This window comes from Dipteris shenzhenensis, chromosome 12, assembly GCF_047967505.1.
Source record: "Dipteris shenzhenensis isolate YYH24624 ecotype China chromosome 12, Dip_SZ_1.0, whole genome shotgun sequence".
NCBI lineage: Eukaryota > Viridiplantae > Streptophyta > Polypodiopsida > Gleicheniales > Dipteridaceae > Dipteris > Dipteris shenzhenensis.
In genome coordinates, this window is record NC_141607.1 from 42,927,200 (window position 1) to 42,946,983 (window position 19,784).

At 42.7% G+C, this 19,784-nt stretch overlaps 1 protein-coding gene across 1 annotated transcript; it reads left to right on the forward strand.

Annotated features, from left to right (window-relative positions):
* Positions 1-12,977: 12,977 nt before the first annotated feature.
* Positions 12,978-14,126, forward strand: LOC147896251 (expansin-A2-like). The gene is made up of 3 exons (XM_087382379.1): positions 12,978-13,165; positions 13,270-13,591; positions 13,735-14,126. The coding sequence occupies exons 1-3, from the start codon at positions 13,015-13,017 to the stop codon at positions 14,036-14,038; spliced, it is 777 nt and encodes a 258-aa protein (XP_087238505.1). The 5' UTR covers positions 12,978-13,014; the 3' UTR covers positions 14,039-14,126.
* The last annotated feature ends 5,658 nt before the right edge of the window (positions 14,127-19,784 follow it).

Consider the following 19,784-nt stretch of genomic DNA (forward strand, 5'->3'; position numbering starts at 1 on the left):
TTTAAGGCATTGTAAATAGGCTCAAGGTGAGCTTGTAGGACTCTTCCTAATCTCAAGATCATGTGTTCATTGGCACAGTTGAGGCCCCAATTCCAGGTTGAGTCCGCCTCGACGTGGGGTCAAGGGGCAGCAGCCCCTTGTGGCTTTTTCATGATTTTTGTGTTCCAAGAGCTATCCCTACAACCATGGGGATAGGGCTATGGTGACGATCCATGGGGATAGAGCTATGGCGATGACCTGTGGGGATAGGGCTATGGCAATGACCCGTGGGGATAGCAAGTCAGTGGGATAGAGTTAAGGCAATGGCTAGAGGGATAGAGTTAAAGCAATGAACGAGTCAACGCATGGTTGACTGATGGGATAGAGCTATGGTGACAACTCGTGGGGATAGAGCTATGGTGAGACCCATGGGGATAGAGCTATGGCAATAACCCATGGGGATAGCAAGTCAACGGGATAGAGTTAAGGCAATGGCTGGCGGGATAGAGTTAAAGCAATGAGTCAACACATGTTTGACCGGTGGGATAGAGCTATGGCAACGACCCGTGGTGGGGATAGAGCTCTAGTGATGACCCATGGGGATAGCAAGTTGATAGGATAGAGTTACGGAAATGGCCGGTGGGATAGAGTTAACGGGATAGAGTTAAAGCAATGAGTGAGCACATGTTTGACCGGTGGGATAGAGCTATGGCGATAACCCGTGGGGATAGGGCTAAGGCAACGACTGACGGGATAGCCTTATGGCACCGAGTCAATGCAAGTTTGACCAATGGGATAGCTGACTCATAGTATTTAATTAGGGCGGTGGGTTAGGTACTGACAAGTGTCAAGTCATGGGGATAGGGTTATGGCGATGGGTCAACACAAGTTTGATCGATGGGATAGTGCTAAGGCAACAGGTTGACCGATAGGATAGCGCTAAGGCAATGACCCATGGGGATAGGAATGCGTAGTTTTGACGACTCATTTTTTGTGATTCTTGATGATTTAGAAGTTTCTATTCATGTTTTTTTGTGATGGGGGGATGCTAAACTGCCTCATCTACCTACTCAATGCAAAAACCAAGAAAGAAAAACAACATTTGAGTGCAAAATGAGAGATTTCTTGAAGACATGACTGTGAACACACAAAACCACTTCGATTTTCAACTTGATTCCTCATTCTTGGTTGTTTTTTGTGAGTTTTGACATCATACACTCCTTAACAATCTTCCCAACTATCTTCATACCAACTTAAAACACTAACAAACACAAAAGCGAGCTTCAAACGATCTAAAATGCTCTCCAATAGAAAATGACATTTTTTCTCACTTTTTCATCCAAACTCACACTTCCTTCCTCATTCCTCTCCTACAACTCCACTATCAAAGCTCCAAGTTAAGCTTGAAACAAGTGCAATGCAAAAGCATACCTTGAACTCCCCAACAACGGTGCCAAAAATGTGTAGTCTCAACGGTGACTCACATGCCATGGGGATCTTGAAGGAATGCGGATGGAGCCTCCACTCCAAGCTACTCCTTGTGAGATCAATGCAAGGCACGAGCCATCTTCATGTGTCACTCAAGCAGCTCCCAGAGTGTTGCAGTGTGTTTCCACGAGAGAAAGAGGGAAGGGGGAGAAGGGATAAGAGAGGAGAGAAGGGAGGGAGAAGGAGAAAGTAAGAGGAGAGTCAAGGGGGATGGAGTGGCAAACACAAAGGCACTACAAAGGAAACAAGAGAACACCCAAAGACACTCTTGAAGAGAAGAGGGAGCTTGTATTCCAAACTTGTGCATACAATAATGAAGACCGAAGTCAACCATTTGGCATTTTATACATGTCACCTTTTGAAGGGAGGGGCAACCCTAATCTCTTTATAGCATTCTCTCTTCTCATTCTTTTACCGTCCTCTTGGGACCATCTAGCTCCAAGACATAATCTTGGCTCTATGGACTTGCCACTGTCCATCAAATCACATCACTTAACCAGCGGTGACAAATTGTTAACCAATCTGTTAACAACATGGCAAGGTTATGGACAAAGGCAAACAAGAACCCACATCTGTAGATTGGGAGGCCAAGTATAACTATGTGGCCAATGACTTGACAAAAATGGTCAAGCATCAACTGCAGATGAGGAAGCATTGCAAGAACCTATGCGCTTGGCTAGAACTAGTTGCACACTCTTTGCATAGGCCATCGTGGCCATCTTGGTGGCATGATGCAGATCGGTTTCTAGTGTGGTACTTTGCCAGGTGTCACACTCCGTTCGCAGCTCTGGCGGACCCACCAACTTTATTCCCTTAGACCTTTGAGCGGAGGGCTTTAGCCTACGGAGCGGATCGACCTCAACCTGATCGACCTCAACTCGCTATTTGGGACCATGGTGGTGGAGCAGATGGAGAGGGAAAAGTGGCTAGAGGCTAGTGCTTTCACCAAGATTTTATATTAATATATAAGCATAGCTTTGATAAAAGCATCCTTGGTCCATGCTAAAATGAAACAATGCAACTAACCGGACAAATCCTGGACTGACACCGAGTATACAATTTCTCCCTTGATGCAGGAAAAAGTCCCTTTTGGGACCAATCATGACCAAAAAGAAATTGGAAGAAATCATCTCCATTAGATGGGTTTGCAATATGCAGTGTTTTATAGGCCCTGTCTTAGAAGTTTCTCTCCATGCTCCTCATTGATTTACTATATTTCACAGAGTATTCAACCTCATACAGAGCCTCATTAGATAGATTCCCTGTGGCCTTCCTCACAGCATTCATGAAGTCTTCCTGCAAGCACCTTGAGTTGCATATCAATGTATGTAATATTTTATTAGACTTGCATATACTTTATTCCCCCACAAAAACTATTCACCTTCCATACAAGTTGTGAGAGCACCATGGCTGAGGAATTATACCACGTGGATAAACCTCCTTTTCTTCTCTCTATTGCCATCTCAACCTCCACCCATCTTCTATCCTCCTCGGACAATAGAAGGAGAATGGATGACTTGTTCGCCGTTTGGAACTTCTGAAATAAGAATATCTCATGTGACAAAGTTGGTGTCACTTGAGCCCTAGCAACCCTGCATGATGATTTCCATGAATGCAGTTCTCTAAAGTCAAAACAGTGTTCAAAATTTAACAACGCATAAGATGCACTCATTCGTGGACTTCAATGCGAGGACAATTCTCCTTCTTTGCTTTTGTCCACTTTCAGAAATTGACATCTCACACAAACATGGCGAGATGGGTAATGCTCATAGGCTAGAAGAAAACCAAAAAACACACAATCAATATTTAGAGTTCCAAAGCAACGTCTCTGTAGTGCAAAAATAGTCCATGAAGGTAGGTAACCTTTAAAAAATTGATCAAACCAGGCCTTCAACCTATGATTTCTGTCCCACACCAAGAACTTCCTACCTTTCAAATCGTCCCACTCACCCGCTAGTTCATTCTCGAACTGTTCATTCACATCCACTCAAGTTGGCCCCCATTCTCACAAATCAAGGTGGGAAACTCCAAGTGTGCCTCACTTCCTGGATTTTGAAGGGACACAAAAAAGGCACACTAGAGTCCACATAGCCCTTTGCATCAAAACTGTCCCTCAGCAAAGAAATTCTACTCAAAACTATACAGATAGACTCATTTGGCAGCAGTCTACACAAAGGTATAAGGGGGGGGGCAAATTTTTTGGAAGATAAAAGCTTGTCATCACATCTTGCAATAGTCCAAGCTCTATCTCTTTGCCAAGAACCTGTTGATGGGAATTGTTGGCCCTTTCTTCACTGCCCGCCACTTTGGAACTATCGCCTTGGGCGTGTACTTCATTATCCCCAACCTCATCACCTTCCACTTTGGCGATGAGTTCATATGTGGTACATTGTTGCTGTAGGACCTTCTCCTCCTTGGCATGATTTTGACCTGTAGGCATTTCTAGTGTCCGAGTACAAGAGCTCGCTTCTATGCTCATGGTTCTACCACTAGTATTCCCAAATTGCAACATGTAGCTCTTTGGAGTACCTATCCATACAACCAATACAGAATAGAAATACGATGATTGCAAGAAAACAACCCATAGAGCTTTTGAATAAAGACCACACCTCCAGAAGATTCTAGGGTTCTTTCACGTCTGCCCATCTCTTCTTAAACTGCTTGCAAAGAAAGCACCTACACATTGCACACGCAGAGGGATATTTCATGCAGAGAACTTTGCGGGACACCTACAGGGTGCCATTGCGTTTACATTATGGCTCCTTTCCGCATCGTGTAGGGACTTGCGGGCAAATAGTACATGCAGACTTGCAGACTTCCAAACTAAACTAAGATCTTATTGCATGCATAATATCCTTTGACACTAATCCCTCCTAATTCCATGCATGCCATGCATCATGTGGTTGGTTGTTGGCTCCCTCATGCATCAACCCAACCAACCTAGACCAAACCTAGAATACTAACTAGAGGCACGTCCCATCAATCCCTCCTCGCCATCGGCATAAACATCTTCTTTTTCCTTCCATCCCACTCCTCACTCTTAGTCAAATTTCCCCCCATCTGAGTCCGTTCCACAAACTCTTTTCCTCTTCCATCTCCCTGCAATGGATGTATACAACATTGTAGGAAATGTGGAGTCTGGAATTAGTAGTCTAAAGGAATGGATTGTTGACCAAGCAGTGAGGAGAGATGCAAGAATTTGAGAAGGCTCTCTATTGACACAGATGGAGAGAGAAGAGTTTGATTCACGGAGGCTCACAAAAAGGGAGGAAGCTGCAAAGATAAGAGAGAGCAAAATACTTATAAGGAAGATCATAAGCACACGGAATGATATGGCAAACATCCTGAGTAACCTTCATAATCGCTCCTATTGGCATGGGCAATTTGTTGAGGATGTCGAAGAAAGAATAAGGTCCCAACAATTAGATGATCAAGAAACAATCTCTGAGTGCTTGAGTTTCTTACATCAATGTAATTATATTGACAATTCAAAAGTGGAGTTGATAGAAGATTGGGTTGCTCAACAGATAAGAGATACTAATGATGATATCTTCCAGTGATATGTTTTTGGCTTTTACTGATGTTGTAACCAAGGCAACAAGCCAAGTAGTGATGAGCCTTATTTTGTACTGTCTACAACATGCCTAATCGGGCCGAGCAGACCATATTAGAATGTAAAGATAGTTTGCTTTTGACTCGTTGTTGTTAGCTTGCATGTCTTCTCTTTCTCTTACACATCACACACATAGAGGGAGAATTATGCAAATAAGTAAGGGGTTGAAGGGTCACCCACAGTCTGCATTGCAGATGAAAAGGGGTCTCCAAAAGTGTCCGTTTCAAGTTTTTTCAAAGTCCTTAGAGTCATTGCAAAGTCTCTACATGGGCACTTTCCAAGGCCCATTTTCTAACACTTTCCAAGTCCCATTTTCATCTGCACTAGCGCATAAGAAAAGGTGCCATGGAAAGTGCTCACTTTGGGAGTTTGCCATGTCCAGCAACATTCTTTAAAGGTTGGGTTACATCATCCTTACTCTTCAAGAAAGGGGCATTTTCCAAGGCCCATTTTTGTCTGCACTAGCACAAATGAAAATGGGTCTTGGAAAGTGTCCATCTCCAGACTTTGCCATGTCCAACAACCATCACTAGGAGCTGCATTGCATCAAGCCTAGTATTGAAGAAAGGGGCATTTTCCAAGGCCCATTTTTGTCTACTCTAGCACAGATGAAAATGGGCCTTGGAAAGTGCCCATCTCCAGACTTTGCCATGTCCAACAACATTTTTTAGGAGCTGGGTTATGGCATCCTTGCTCTTCAAGAAAGGGGCATTTTCCAAGGCCCATTTTTGTCTGTGCTAGCGCAAATGGAAATGGTCCTTGGAAAGTGCCAATCTCTAGCCTTTCCCATGTCCATCTATTCAAGAAAGGTTCATTAGGGCATTCTTGAACGCACATCCAGAGGCTCATTTTAGTCTACACTAGCACATATGAAAACGGGCCTTGGAAAGTGCTCATTCTGGGACTTTGCCATGTCTCACCCGAAGCTCATTGCCTCATGTCTAGCTATTTAAGAAAGGGTCAGTAAGGAATTCTTGAAGGAACTTGTAGAGGCTCGTTTTCGTCTACGCTTGGAAAGTCTCATTCTGGGACTTTGCCATGTGCAACAACCTTCAAATTAGTAGCGAAATTGCATCATGCTTGCTATTCTAAAATGGTCATTAGGGCAACTCAAATGGGAGCATGTCAAGTCTCTATGTGGCCATTTTAGAGGGATCTTTTTCATCTGTGCTAGTGCAGATGAAATAGGACCTCCAAAATATCTAGTTTTCATATTTCTATGTGTTGTGTGCTCTCAATTGGCAGTTGTAGCATTAAGTGGTCTTCATCAAATACACGCAACAGGAAAAAGGGCCTTGAAATGTCACTTTTTCAGTGGCTTTTGCCATGCCTAGCCCAAGGTGAACACCAATTTTTTTCATGTCCGTTTTCAAGTGCCCTGCAGATCAACGAACGAACCATTTTGATAGGGTATGAAAGTTGGAGTTTGAGAAATACCTTAGCAATGATAGTTCCCAACTAGTGACAAAGGAGCAAGATTCTACCAATGCAAGAGAGCTTGGAGAGACTCTAGAGAAGAATGGTTGTGGGACTTGAGTTGTGGAGATGGTTTAGGGTTTAGGGTTGTAGAATGTAGATGGTATGAAGGCACAAGTTGAAGAGAGGGATTTGCAACACTCAGGACGTTCTTGAAGGTCCTCTATGAGCTTGACAGTGTCATTATCACGCCGTCATGACACTATGGTGTGTTCAAAGCAAAGCCCAGATCTTCCGTCAGGGTGTTTATTATTCACAATGTAATTAATGACGTTTTGTTATCACACCGACTCGCTTCTACATCTTATTTGATCGAAATTCAAGAGGTTGATAGTCAACCCTTATGTGATAATGTGAGAGAGGTTATTGTGACGGAGTTGATTGACGTTCATTAAACTCTTCTATGATGCCCACTTCTACAATTCAAGATCTTCAAGATCTTTGCGGGACATTTGATAAGATCTTCATTAAGCTCCTCTGCAAGGCAGCTGATGGAGTCATGTTACTCATCACTGGGTTCATGGTAAAGAGATTGGTGGAGTGGCATAATTTATTAGATCAACTCAATGCCATGGTGTCTACAATGCCAGATCTCAAAGATCCCTGCGAGATGTGTGATAAATTATTGTGGTTAGTGAATAGCATTGGGAAGTTCATTAAACTCCTCTCAATCTTAAATGAGGGAGCCAATCGTCATGGTTTGTAGCCACCTCGGTACATTGGAGTGTCTGATGCTATTTGCAGGGGTTGGTAGTCACATAGTTTATCATGCCGATATCTACAATGCAAGATCTTCATTATCTGTGTGAGATGTTTGATAGTAGAATCATCGGTCTCCTATGTACTGCAATTGATGGAATCACGCTACTGATTGAGCTCCCTGTAAAGTGATTGATGGAGTGGCATAATTTATCCTCAATTTATCATGTCGACTTAACACTGCGACACCTGCACAGCTAGATCTTCAAGATGTCTACGGGATGTAGAAAAAGTAATTGTGCCTAGTGTGTATCTTCAAGATGTTCATTAAACTCCTCTGGCAATGTATTTGATGGAGACAAGATTTGACGCCGTCTTGTAGCCACGGCATGTCTGATGTAAGTTGAAGTGGCTGGTAGACAACCCTCATGTAATCCATTGATCTCCTCTACACGTTGAAATATTTGCGAGCTTGTGATTTGAACATCTTCCTTCTTGTATCGTTTGAGCCTCCACACTCACAAATACCTGTCGCTCCAAATCATTTCTACCCCCATCGGTCGCTCCCCTAAGAATTGTGTGGTATTCCTTGACAGTGTTTGAGATGTTTTCTAGCACCATGATGGAAGAAGCTTTGATAGAGTGGGCGGTTGAAGGAGTGACAATTTCTCGTTCTTTTACTCTTAGAGATGGACAGGTCATACTTAGCTCATTTTTCCTTCAAAGCCTACTTCTACCTAGCTGTCAATTCCTTCAGCTGAATGCAGTTATTGAAGGAGGTGAAGGGGGAATTAATGAGAGCCTACCTTCACAATGTGACTTAGATGGCAATGAGTATTACTTGCTGGAGTCATTTTTGTTGAAGATGTATCTCATTGTTCATAAACCAATTGGGGCACCTGATAGTGCGACTACTATTGCCGTAATGTTCCCACCATCAGGTGTTCTGAAATTGGGATTCAACATGCTGCAGATGTCGTCCATATTGAGGATGACATAGAAGAGGTTGACATTGATGGGATTAAAAATCCATTTTTTGGAATCTCGGATGGAATCTCGAGGGATGGGAATGGAACCTTTGCTAGTGTGTGTGGAGAGCTTTCAAAACATGGACAAGGAATTTTTTTGACTGTTGGGAAAGGGGTTGTTGAACATGTTGAAATCTCAAATGACAATGGTGAGGATGGTGATGACAAGGGTGTGGTTTCGGCTGCCATCCAACAACACAGTGGCAGGGACATTCTAGATGAGGACTACGAAATTGGCCAAAGCTTCCTGATGTGGATTGCGAATAATTCGCATACCAATCTACTGATTGCTAAGATATCCACAATCAAGAATAGGCTTCGAGTCATGGAATTACCTCATCAATACAATGGAAATGTTGTTATGGAATTTCCAGCCACCTTTGGGAAATGCGAAAGAATGGATGCAATGGAACATAAGTTTGATGGTCACCTTTGGATGAAACCATTGACCACCAATATGTCTATCTAATGTACTGTGAGGTTAAGCTATTGTGTTGGGGCTTTGGAATGGCACAGAGTGAATTTCCCTCACTAGATGAACGAGAAGAAATACAACACAACCTTCTTCAAAGGGTCCCTACCAAAGAGAGTGGCATTGGGATTGATGGCAGTGGACAGACATAATAGAATTGTTTGCCACTACTGCAAAAAACTAGCATCTTGCATTGACACTTGTTAGTGCATGGTTTACTCTATAATGCCACATGATATAGCATTAATGCACCTCATGGTGCATATTAAAGAGCATCGACATCGATTGAGAAAACAAGGGACCTGGTGTCCAAAGTTTCGAAGGTAGACAACAAGGCAGGGCCCAGAAACATTCAAATGACAGTGGCTAAGGAAATGATACTAGATTCCATCTTGAGTGGCATCAAAGGAACTCGGAACAATGGCGTTGTCAGAGATGCAGATGTGCACCTATTCTTGGAAGAGCTGATTTCTTTGGTGAAGAATCAAAGGTTATATGCTTGCCAATTTATTCATGTATTGAGATTCCTTCCTTTGGGTTTTATTATTCATTGCTAGTGTTGTAGGTTTCGCCAAATTGTATCTCGATAGAAGAAGACGAGCATGCTACTAGGAGAGGGATACGACAATATCTTGTTGTTGAAGAAAAGATCAATGTACCCCTTCCATGCTAGTGGGTTTCTTGGGCAAGGACTACCAGATGTTCAAAATGTCAACCAGGGGCCCTTCTTCTGGGGTGGATCTGGTGAACCACATGAGGCGTAGTGGCAATGTGGACCTTTGCCTATCATGGGTGTAGTTTGATCAGTACACCCATAGAGTCATCGGGTGGAGCACAATGGCATGCCATGTATATGATCCAAGGTGAGCACATCTTCATGTAATTACAAAGTCATTCAGATACACAAATCCAAGTCCTGCTCTGGGAGTTGCTTAGTGGTACACTGAAGCAGTCGAGCTACCTAGCGGCAGATTTCAATGGCTTCATGGTAGATGAGGCTAGCACTAACTAGAATGTAGTGAAGATGGTGTTCAATGGTGGCCCTAAAAATGTTATGTTGGGACGAGAATGCACCTACCTTTCCCACTGGGCACAAAGTCTATAGAAGTACACGAGAAAGTCTGTGAAGGAGTCTTTGCATGTGGAGCATATGACGAAGTGTGAAAGATGGCAGACCAGTGTGGCAAAGCAATAGGCAGCCATACAAAGTGCGGCTATAAGAAGGTGGTGGTGCAGTGGAGCTATCCAAAGGGAGGGTATTCTATCCATGGACATTTGGCTTAGTTGGTGGGAAGATCGCATTGCACACTGGGGAAATGTAATGGCTATGGTGAGGATGCTGTCCCTAAAAAAACCACCGTGTGTCCTCTATTTTTTAAGTGAGGGATACACCCCAGTCTGACAACTTGTGATTGTTTGATTAGGTGGTGAAGAGTCCTTCAGAGGAAGCACAGACACCAAGAACAGACCTTGCAAAGAGTACGCATGGTAGCTAGTTGTCTGCCGAAGGATACAACTCAAAGATAATGTCGTATGATGCTTGTGTATCTGACATGGCAAATGCACTGCTCCAAAGTGCAAAGCAACATACATATGTGCTACATAGGCACATCATCCATGGGCCTAGTCTTTGAGATCTGGTGGAGAGGGTGGCCAATAGATAAACTCCGTCACCTCCACAGGTTACGCAGATGATACATGAAGTGGTAGTAGACACACCAATGTTCGAAGATGTACGGGTTGGCCCAGAGATAAGGAGACTGTGCAAAGGAAGACAAGCAATTCTTCAACACATGTGGCCACCTCTCACAAGCCTAGGTACATGATGGAGACAAGGGAACACAAGAAAAGAGGGAGACCATGGATGCAAAATATGATTTGTGGAAGCTCCTACATCGAATGAAGTGCACGGGCCAGATGTATCAGACACCCCTTTGTAGAGAAAGGATGGAGAAGAGGTTCCCACACCAATTGCTGCACCCAATAGAGAGGAGGTCCTTAGTCTCATGGAGGAGGCGATGAACCATTCTATGTGGGAAAAACACAGAACTCCGATCCATTCAAGGGTGAAGTATTTCGGCACAATTGATAAGAGGAAGTGAGGTCACCATATAGAACAAAGCTCTCAAGGAGTCATGGCTCCTTGTTTCTTCTTTGACAGACACCATCCTGGCCCCGATGGACTGAAAACCTAGTGGATGTGGTTTTGTGCAAATGACTGGGAGCACAAATGGCATGTGCCAAATAGTAATAAATTGTACAAACCAACACTTCCAGAGTTTTGGCAGGTTGATGCAAGAACAAATATAACATCTGCGAAGATATGTCATCTACAACAATGAGCTGGGTTCAAGCTAAAAAATGTGAAGTCAACATGGGTTGAAGCGGTGTCCTCGGGTGTACCAACAGAGCTTGCCTCCAATCCTACCAACAGTAGGACCTCCAACAGGCAAGTGACAGTGTTGTAGCTACAAGATCGTCCAAACAGAGACATGAAATTTCAAAGGAGGCCTCCCAGAGAATTGCAAGTGCAGAGGAGATGAATGCAGTGGTATCTGCAAAGATGACAATACAGCCCCTTTGACATTGCATGTTCCATGTTTCTAGTGACAGTGGAAGCACCTACAGAGTGCACGTCAAGACAGAGCCCTTTATAGCTGTCCTAATTTCCACGAAAGAACAAGAGGTGCTAGCATTCATCGTATATTGGTATTCGCCATCAAAACTAGAGAAAGGGATTCACATTTCAGGTGCCAACCCTCATCATCACTTATTACCTCCCCCAAGACATTCGTATTTCTACCGCCAGTCGTCCTCATCATCACTTGCCTCCTGCATTGGCACCCACTTAGATTTGTCATCACTGGCGGTGATGATGTACCGATAGCAAGATCCAGAGGCTTTACAGTATGCATTTTTGGGCTACAATGACAACCACCACCTCTTTGTGGGTGTAAACGCAACTAATTCTAGTGAATAAAGCTCACCAAATAACTTGGAGTGCTGCAAAAGCTCACGTCAAAAAGCTCACCGAAAGTTTTCCCCCCCACCACTCCAAGAGAACAAGTCATCTATTCATGTTCTTAAGAATGTAATTACTCTATGGAATTGGATACTCACCTATTTGATAATCATAGAAACTATAGTATTCATAGCAATTATATGGTCTATAGTAAGTATAATTTTTGTTTTGAAAGATGGTTTTGAAATCATATACGCACAATATGCAACATTTTTAAATATTTCTTTGGTCCATTTTTAAAAATTTGGACTTTAAAAAAATGTTAAATAGTGTGTTGTTAGTAGGAAAGCTATAGATAGACCTTAAAGAATACTTTTATATGTGTAATAAGCATTTCATATATATGATGATTATTGTTATGGATCATTCAGTGTGGCTCATCGTTTTATCTCATTCTAAGCAATGTAGACATTGGAAAACTTTCACATTGTTTGCAAGTGCTCAAGAAATTTATCACCCATTTTGTAACTAGGCATATCGCTTTTTATAGCCATGAGGGGATGAATGGAGACGAAAGAGTGGCTGGATGTGTTAAGCCATGTTTGTTGGTGCAAGGGTCATGGACGCTTTATTGGTGTGAATGCCCACATGGCTTGTCTAGCACATGGGATGTTGTGGAAATGGCATCCTTTAGTCAAATGGACCACATTACTTAGAATGAGCACATGGGTCCCTCGCTCCAAAGAGAACAACAACTATGCAAGAGCACATGGGGTTGGCCATGGATGTGTCCTTGCTTTCAATGGAGTAGAGTCCTTAGGGGAACATGGGGTCCATGTGCCTTGGCCTGCTTGCGTAGAATGGAGCATGTCCTTGAGGCTCAATGTCTTTACGAAAAGAGCACAAATGCTCTAAACCTGGTTTCCTCCATACAATCCATCCGAGAGAAGAGGTTCAAAAGAGGAGGCGTCTCTTCTATGTAGGTCAGGGTGTAAAACAAGCTCCATCACCACGAGCACAGCACAAAGGTGTGTAAGCTCAAGAGGGCACCCACTCAAACGTAGTCGGGTAGTTCTATCCACAGCCATAAGTTCAGAAAGTCTTCATGTTCACAAAATAGATAAGTTTCCGAACATTACCCATTGCTGGATTTGGGGGCCCAGTGTTCTCATCCACAGGCTAGTATAAGTATTCCACTACTTTGCGGACTTGGGCAGCATCAAGCTCTGCAGCTCCCACGTTCCTCTGCTTTCCTTGCTCTCCTCCACTTCGCTTGTGAGAGCTCGCATCTGCTGCCATGGCTCTCCCTCTGCTTATGCTGCTCCTCCTCTCTTCCATGCCCCCTTCGCTTCTCGCCTCCTACTATGGGGATGGTGGCTCTCAGCAGAGCGGCTGGACCAACGCCCACGCCACCTTCTATGGTGGCAGTGATGCTTCCGGCACCATGGGTACTCAACAAATCCGCTCGCCTTTTTGCCTTAATTGGGCATATTCTCCACCCATTTCTTTGTAGCTACTAATCGTTAGCTCACTTTTACACCCTTCCTTGCAGGTGGCGCTTGTGGCTACGGTGACCTCTACTCCTCCGGCTATGGCACCAATACCGCTGCCCTTAGCACTGCCCTCTTTAACGCCGGCTTGAGCTGCGGTGCCTGCTTTGAGATCATGTGCGACGTTGCCTCCGACCCCAGCTGGTGCTTGGGTGGTCAGTCCGTGGTTGTCTCTGCTACCAATCTCTGTCCCCCCAACTTTGCGCTCCCCAACAACGATGGCGGGTGGTGCAATCCCCCCTTGCAGCATTTCGACATGGCGGAGCCTGCATTCCAAAAGATCGGAGTGTACAAAGGCGGTATCGTGCCTGTCCTCTACCGAAGGTAAGCTTGCCACGTCTGGCCTCTGCCGACAAATCTTAATGGACGTTATATTCATCTTGCCGAGTTGTTTTGAGTTTCAAGAAACGACATATTGCTTTCTAGACAACATTCATCATCAGGCGGAGCGTGCTGGTGCGTTGCAGGGTTCCTTGTGTGAAGACCGGAGGGATACACTTCACCATGAATGGCCACGCTTACTTCATGCTGGTGCTTGTTTCTAACGTTGGAGGTGCTGGGGACGTTCACTCCGTTTCGATCAAGGGCTCTAGAACCGGCTGGCAACCCATGACTAGAAACTGGGGCCAGAATTGGCAGAGTAATTCTGTACTCCAAGGTCAGAGTTTGTCTTTCCAGGTAACCACGAGCGACGGCAGAATTCTCAACTCCTATGACGTGGCTCCAGCGGACTGGCAGTTCGGGCAGACATTCAGTGGAGAGCAATTCTGATAAAACTACACAAAATGCAAACATTCAGTGGACACCAATTCTGAACCTTCTTCCCAAGCTGGCCATGCTCTGCCGGTGAGTCATTAGTTACCCGATGTTAGCGGGCTCTGCGAGTTCCTTTAGACACTGCACGGAGTCCTATTCCTCCCAGATTATCTAATTGTCAACAGACGAGGCTGTGAACAAGCTGCCCGTTGTTGTCGTACTTTGACTTTGTTGTAGCAGAAGAGGCTAGCTACGATTCGTGCAGCCCTCTGCATGTATTTTACAGGTATGATGTATTTCTCTCTTATGAGAGGTAATCCAAATCGAGAAAGGTATACAAAAACACCGAATGTATGACATTCATATTTGGTGACATGGCTAGAGTAGCATAGCACCTCCCACATCACCTCGTAGCACCTCCCACATCACCTCAGGAATAGCAATTTGAGACCGTGGCACACCACCCGCCCACCATCCTGTTTGGCTTCATAGGAGGGACGGGCCGGACACATACACGTGTCCGATACATTCCATAACCGTTACATGAGTGGCCGATTGTATCTCCCCAACCGCTCCCCCAATCACACATTGGTGACATAAATTAGCAGTCTGCTTTATAAAACATGATCGTGGGGTGTTGTGAACCACCACACTTGATGGCCATCCTCCATTTCTATTTCCTCCACGATATTCTTAAATAGCACATCTTTTGGGATATGTTAGCGTATCATTTTTTTTCTCTTCTAAGAATTTTCACTTCATAGTGCTCATTTGGGGGTTATAAAAAATTCTAACTTGGTGACATATATTGTCGGAGAGGTGCACCGTCATTGGTGAAGTTATCCAAAGCTTCACATATTTCATGATATTTTTGAAATTTCATGTCTCTTACTAGCATAGTAAATCCTAAATGTATTATCAACCATACAATCCTTTTAAAACGTATCCCCCTCATTCCCTTGATCTCCATGTTCTTATCACTTTCTCCTCCTTCTCTCCACGCTCTTGTTGCAATCAATCAGCAATCAATCCTGTATCCCCTCCTTGATCGTGTGACCTATGCTCCCTCTCTCTATGTTGTTGTTAAATGGGATAAACAAGGAGGGGATCAAACTAAGGCGTTGCCTTTTGGAGGTCATTATAAGTGTAGGTGTAAAGTAGCTCGATAATTTTTTCCAATAACTGGAAGGAAAGGGAAAGAGAAAAAGCAAGTGAAGGTGAAGGAATATGGGGACATGTAGATGAGTGAAAGAGAGGAGAGAAAATAGGTGAAACAGGTGTGTGTGTTGTATGGTTGATGGACCATTAAATAAAAGTGGGGACATGCCTATTTTGGCAAGAGTAATATAAAGGTTGTGTCAGAGAGAAGAGACAAAGAGATCTTGAAGTCATCTTTAGAGAAAAATACCTAACGAAAGATAAAAGCATTTAGGATCTCCATCCACAAGCAAATAAAAACCTTAAACCCTACACACATTAGAAGCCCTTAAACTACTACTAACCCATACTTAAGGCTCATACTAACCACAATTTGCATGGTCGAATTGACCAAATGAACTAACTCTAAAACTATGGATCTAATTAGCAACTCACTAACCAAAGACATCCCTTAGGACCATTGCAGGGCCAAAAAGATAAATTCCCATAACTATGAGTAATAGCTATGTGAGACCTTGACACAACATAGTTAAGAATTTGAGTTGGCCAAAAAGAAATTTCAAGATTGTAGTGATGGACATGTTTGATCTTTTGATGTGTTAAATGGAAGGTCGAGCGTAATACAAATAGCCTCATGTTCTAGAGAGTTTATTAGAGCGAGGACATCCCTGATTCACATGTGATGCAAGGTCATTCCAGTGCCGAGTGTTTAAGCCACATGCTCCACTAGAGTGTTTAGCTACACCCTCCCCTTGACCTTAAATTGAACTCTATAGGTTTAAGTCCATAACTAGTATAGACACGCTATGGAATTTTTGGGAACCATGGATAGGGGAAACATGATGGATGTGGTGCCATAATTAAGTAAGCACTTTACCAACATCAATTAAAATGTCCTCATGATGGGCTATCGAATGCCCATGATGGTGGTGGCGTGGCTTCCATCTAATCTTCCACATAGACACAATTGACATACAAGAAATGGAGCCTCAACAATAGCTAGGTGTGTAGATGTTCCAAAAGGTGAATGTGGAAGAATTACGAAGGAGAAATAGATTGTCATGCCATTGATGGAACAGGGAGTTTGCACATCATATAGGGCTTTTCAAACAACCACCTTTCTCTCAAAATACAACAAATTTCTTATTTTGGGAGTTTGTGTATCATGGAAGGTCATGACCAGTGCAAGGACATTACAACTTTGAAACAATGGGAGATATATCATATTTTGTACTACATGGAGATTGCATCAAAGAGACAAAGAATGAACCATAATTTAGGAAGGGTTTGATGAGCTCATCGATGCATTACAAGTGGGCACGGGTGCCCGGGGGGGTATTGTCACTAAAACATAGATGTGCTTATCACATGAGTGCAATAGGACATATTAAATTCAGTTTTTAAAATATTTTTAATTACAAAGGGGTGTCATCTAAAGGATTTTGAAAAAAATGTATAGATTTGAATAGAAAAGGAGTCACACATAAATCTTAAAAAATTCACAAAAACGGGATTTTAAATTTACCCCTTGAATGTATGTGATATAATAAAGCGAACCCCCTAATACTAGAATAGGGGGTAACTTTGCGATTGTTAATGCATCTAAAGAGAATGAGGAAGTACCAAACCCAAATATAAGATTGAGGAATTTCAAGATTATTCGGGACCAACCTATGAAAAGTGGGATGTAGTAGCTAGAGGCATTTGGTACTAGAAAACATCTAAGATAGGCCAAGATACAGAATGTTACATAAAAGACCAAAGACATTTATGTACTCTCACTTAGTATTTAATTTTCAAATGGAAGTTGTTTCTATAGGAAAGATGGATAGTAGGGACTTCAAAAGGGATATAGATACTCACGACCACATCATGGGATATCTGGAAGTCATGGAGGATTGAGCAAGCTATAATGAAAAAAACCCTTGAGATGGATGTATTAGCACAATAAAAAGAAAATTTTATGCATATAAATCTCGTAGCAAGGTGTTAACAGGCCTCCAATGTTGTGCTAAAGTGATGCACACCCATTTGAGGACATGCTCCATAACTTTTTTTTGATTTGTTGAAAACTAAAATAGATTGAAAATTTGGAATCCAAAGTAGTGGGACTATTGCATGGTGGTCTTAAAACATTTATAGTTGTTGATATTGGCATCTACATTCACCCTAAAATGGAAGAAGTTAAAAAATGTGCAATTTGTGCATGTGCAAAGATCTTTTAATAAATCCAACACTATTTACAATTTTGAATTGTTTCTTTTTTTATGAAATTGCTTGCTATATGGCTCACAAGCATGCCAAAGGTCCTTGCATTTCATAACACATGGCATCAAATTTGATAGTGTGCCCTTTGGCCTATTTGTATTTTCAAGAAATTTAGGCCACATTGCACTTGTTTGGGATATCCAATTATGCTGACGTGTATCATCAGAGGGGGAAACCCGACGGCGGCTGAAATTTTTTTTACTCGGACGAAGTTTGAATTTTTACCTCTCGTCCATTGAATCTTGGAAGATTAAGTACTTGCAACCTGCCCCCACCTTGCAAATGCCCTACAACCCACACACACCATGACGTGACCTTGCGCAGACTTTGGCTTGGCATTGTCTTCTTTTGGGTAATTTGTCTTCTCTTCTTTGCTCTCCTCCCAAGCTAGCTTCTCTTGGTCGATTCTGGACTGATCATGGCCATGGCGTCAATGGCTGTGAAGAGAGTGGGAGAGAAGGAAGGAGTATCACTTGCAGCTTTCTCACATACACAACGGGGGAATATACACAAAGGTGGAGGTTGAAAACAGTTTTCCTCTTCTTAGTTGTGAAAGCCAAAAGAACTCTAAGTACAAAAGAATAGGTGAACCTTATATGTGGGTCTCAAACCAAACTCAGCTAACTAAGGTAGCATACTAATTGAGCCACTAATTAGAGTACATAAAGATAGCTGTCATCTAGCTATCATTCATGGGTGGTGTACCAACCGCATCTACAGCTAACAAGTCGGTGATATAAATGCACAACGGTCACACTGGTATATCACGAGTGGAGCTCGATATCTCAACAATGGCAACATGCAACTCGCCATGGCTTACAAGAGAAGTAGACAGAGATAGCATGACAGGAAAGTTGAAAAGTTTGGCCAAGACACAAGGAACACATTGCGGGTCAAGGAAATGAATGGCATGGTATCAAAATGGCAATGAAAGACACTTTTGCAACATTTGCGAAGGGAGAAACCAGGGATGTTTTTATCGAAGCTATATGTATATATTAATATAAAATCTTGGCGAAAGTTTATCGAGCTTGTTTTTTTAGTTTCATAATTTTGATAGAACATCTTATAATTTTTTATATTTTCTTTTAAAATTTGAAGAAAAAGTTGTAAATCTTTGCGAAATTTTAAGATTTTAATCATTAAAGTTTCAAATCTTGGCGAATGTTTCCAACCTTTATTTTTATTAGACCATATAAACTTTCGACACCAATATAAAAGTTTCGCCTCTTAACGAAAGTAAGAGAAAAAAATCATCCTTGGGAGAAACAATGAGAAGAAAGAAGACACCTTGCAAGGAAGCAGTTACCGATCCACGCATTCGATCATAATTTGCCATCCGAGTGAAGAACACGAGTTGTGGTGTCATGATTGGTGGGAGCATTCGAGGTAGCAACATCATGCCATTTAGGTGAATACCAATCTCAAGTCTTCACAAGCTTTAGCCTACACCCTAAAGTTCGTAGACTAACAACCGTACCAATGCCTTGGGAGATGCACGCCCAAGACACGATGCTCTCTAACCTAAGAACTGCTATACAAAAAGTGAAAGGGGTGTGTAGCTAAGATCAACTAGCTACAAATAGGAAGACATTAGCTATGTTGGTGTCCCCTGAAACAAAGGAGAAATGGCTTGGGCGCAAAACTCCGAAGATGTTGTCAATCAGAATGACCAATGTGGCTCCAGTGGTGGTTGAATGTAGAGCAAAAGCAATGTATGATCATCCTGATCCGAGAAGTCTGTGGGCTTGAACAAAACACAAGAAAAATAGATACAGCCTAAGTGCAGAGACGATGTTTTGGCATGAAAATACGAGAGTTTCTCCAAATCGAAAGGACATATGTAAAAAGTGGATGGGATGTAAGGTGTTTTAGGAGCACATCATACAGACGCTTGATACAACGTAGGTCAGTGGTGCCTAAACTAATCCAATGGTTGTTTGTGATTGAGCTTTGGGATAGTTTACTTGTTTCATTTCTTAAGCTAGGCTTGGACTAAATGTGATTGTCCTAAACCAACGTGGTGGTTGTAACATCATGCAACTGTAGGCTGGTTCATCTCAAACACCAGTTATGTGATTGTTCTGAACCAACGTGGTTGAACATACATAAGTTGTTGACCTGACCGGTGGCGTAGTTGAGAAGAAATTACCAACAATATATTTTGCAACATAAAAACTCAATATATTGTTATTTTACTAAAGCAGTCTGGTGGTTGGAACATCATGTAACTATGGCTGGTTCAACTCCATCACCAGTTATGTGATTGTCCTCGAGGTTGGAGCATTGCTCCATGGGGATCAATGCACATGTCTCCCCGATGAATGCGCACTCC

Coding starts and splice junctions, on each gene's coding strand:
- LOC147896251 (XM_087382379.1), top strand. CDS start 13,015: ATGGCTCTCCCTCTGCTTATGCTGCTCCTCCTCTCTTCCATGCCCCCT. Junction 13,166..13,269: donor TGATGCTTCCGGCACCATGG/GTACTCAACAAA, acceptor CCTTCCTTGCAG/GTGGCGCTTGTGGCTACGGT. Junction 13,592..13,734: donor GTGCCTGTCCTCTACCGAAG/GTAAGCTTGCCA, acceptor GGTGCGTTGCAG/GGTTCCTTGTGTGAAGACCG.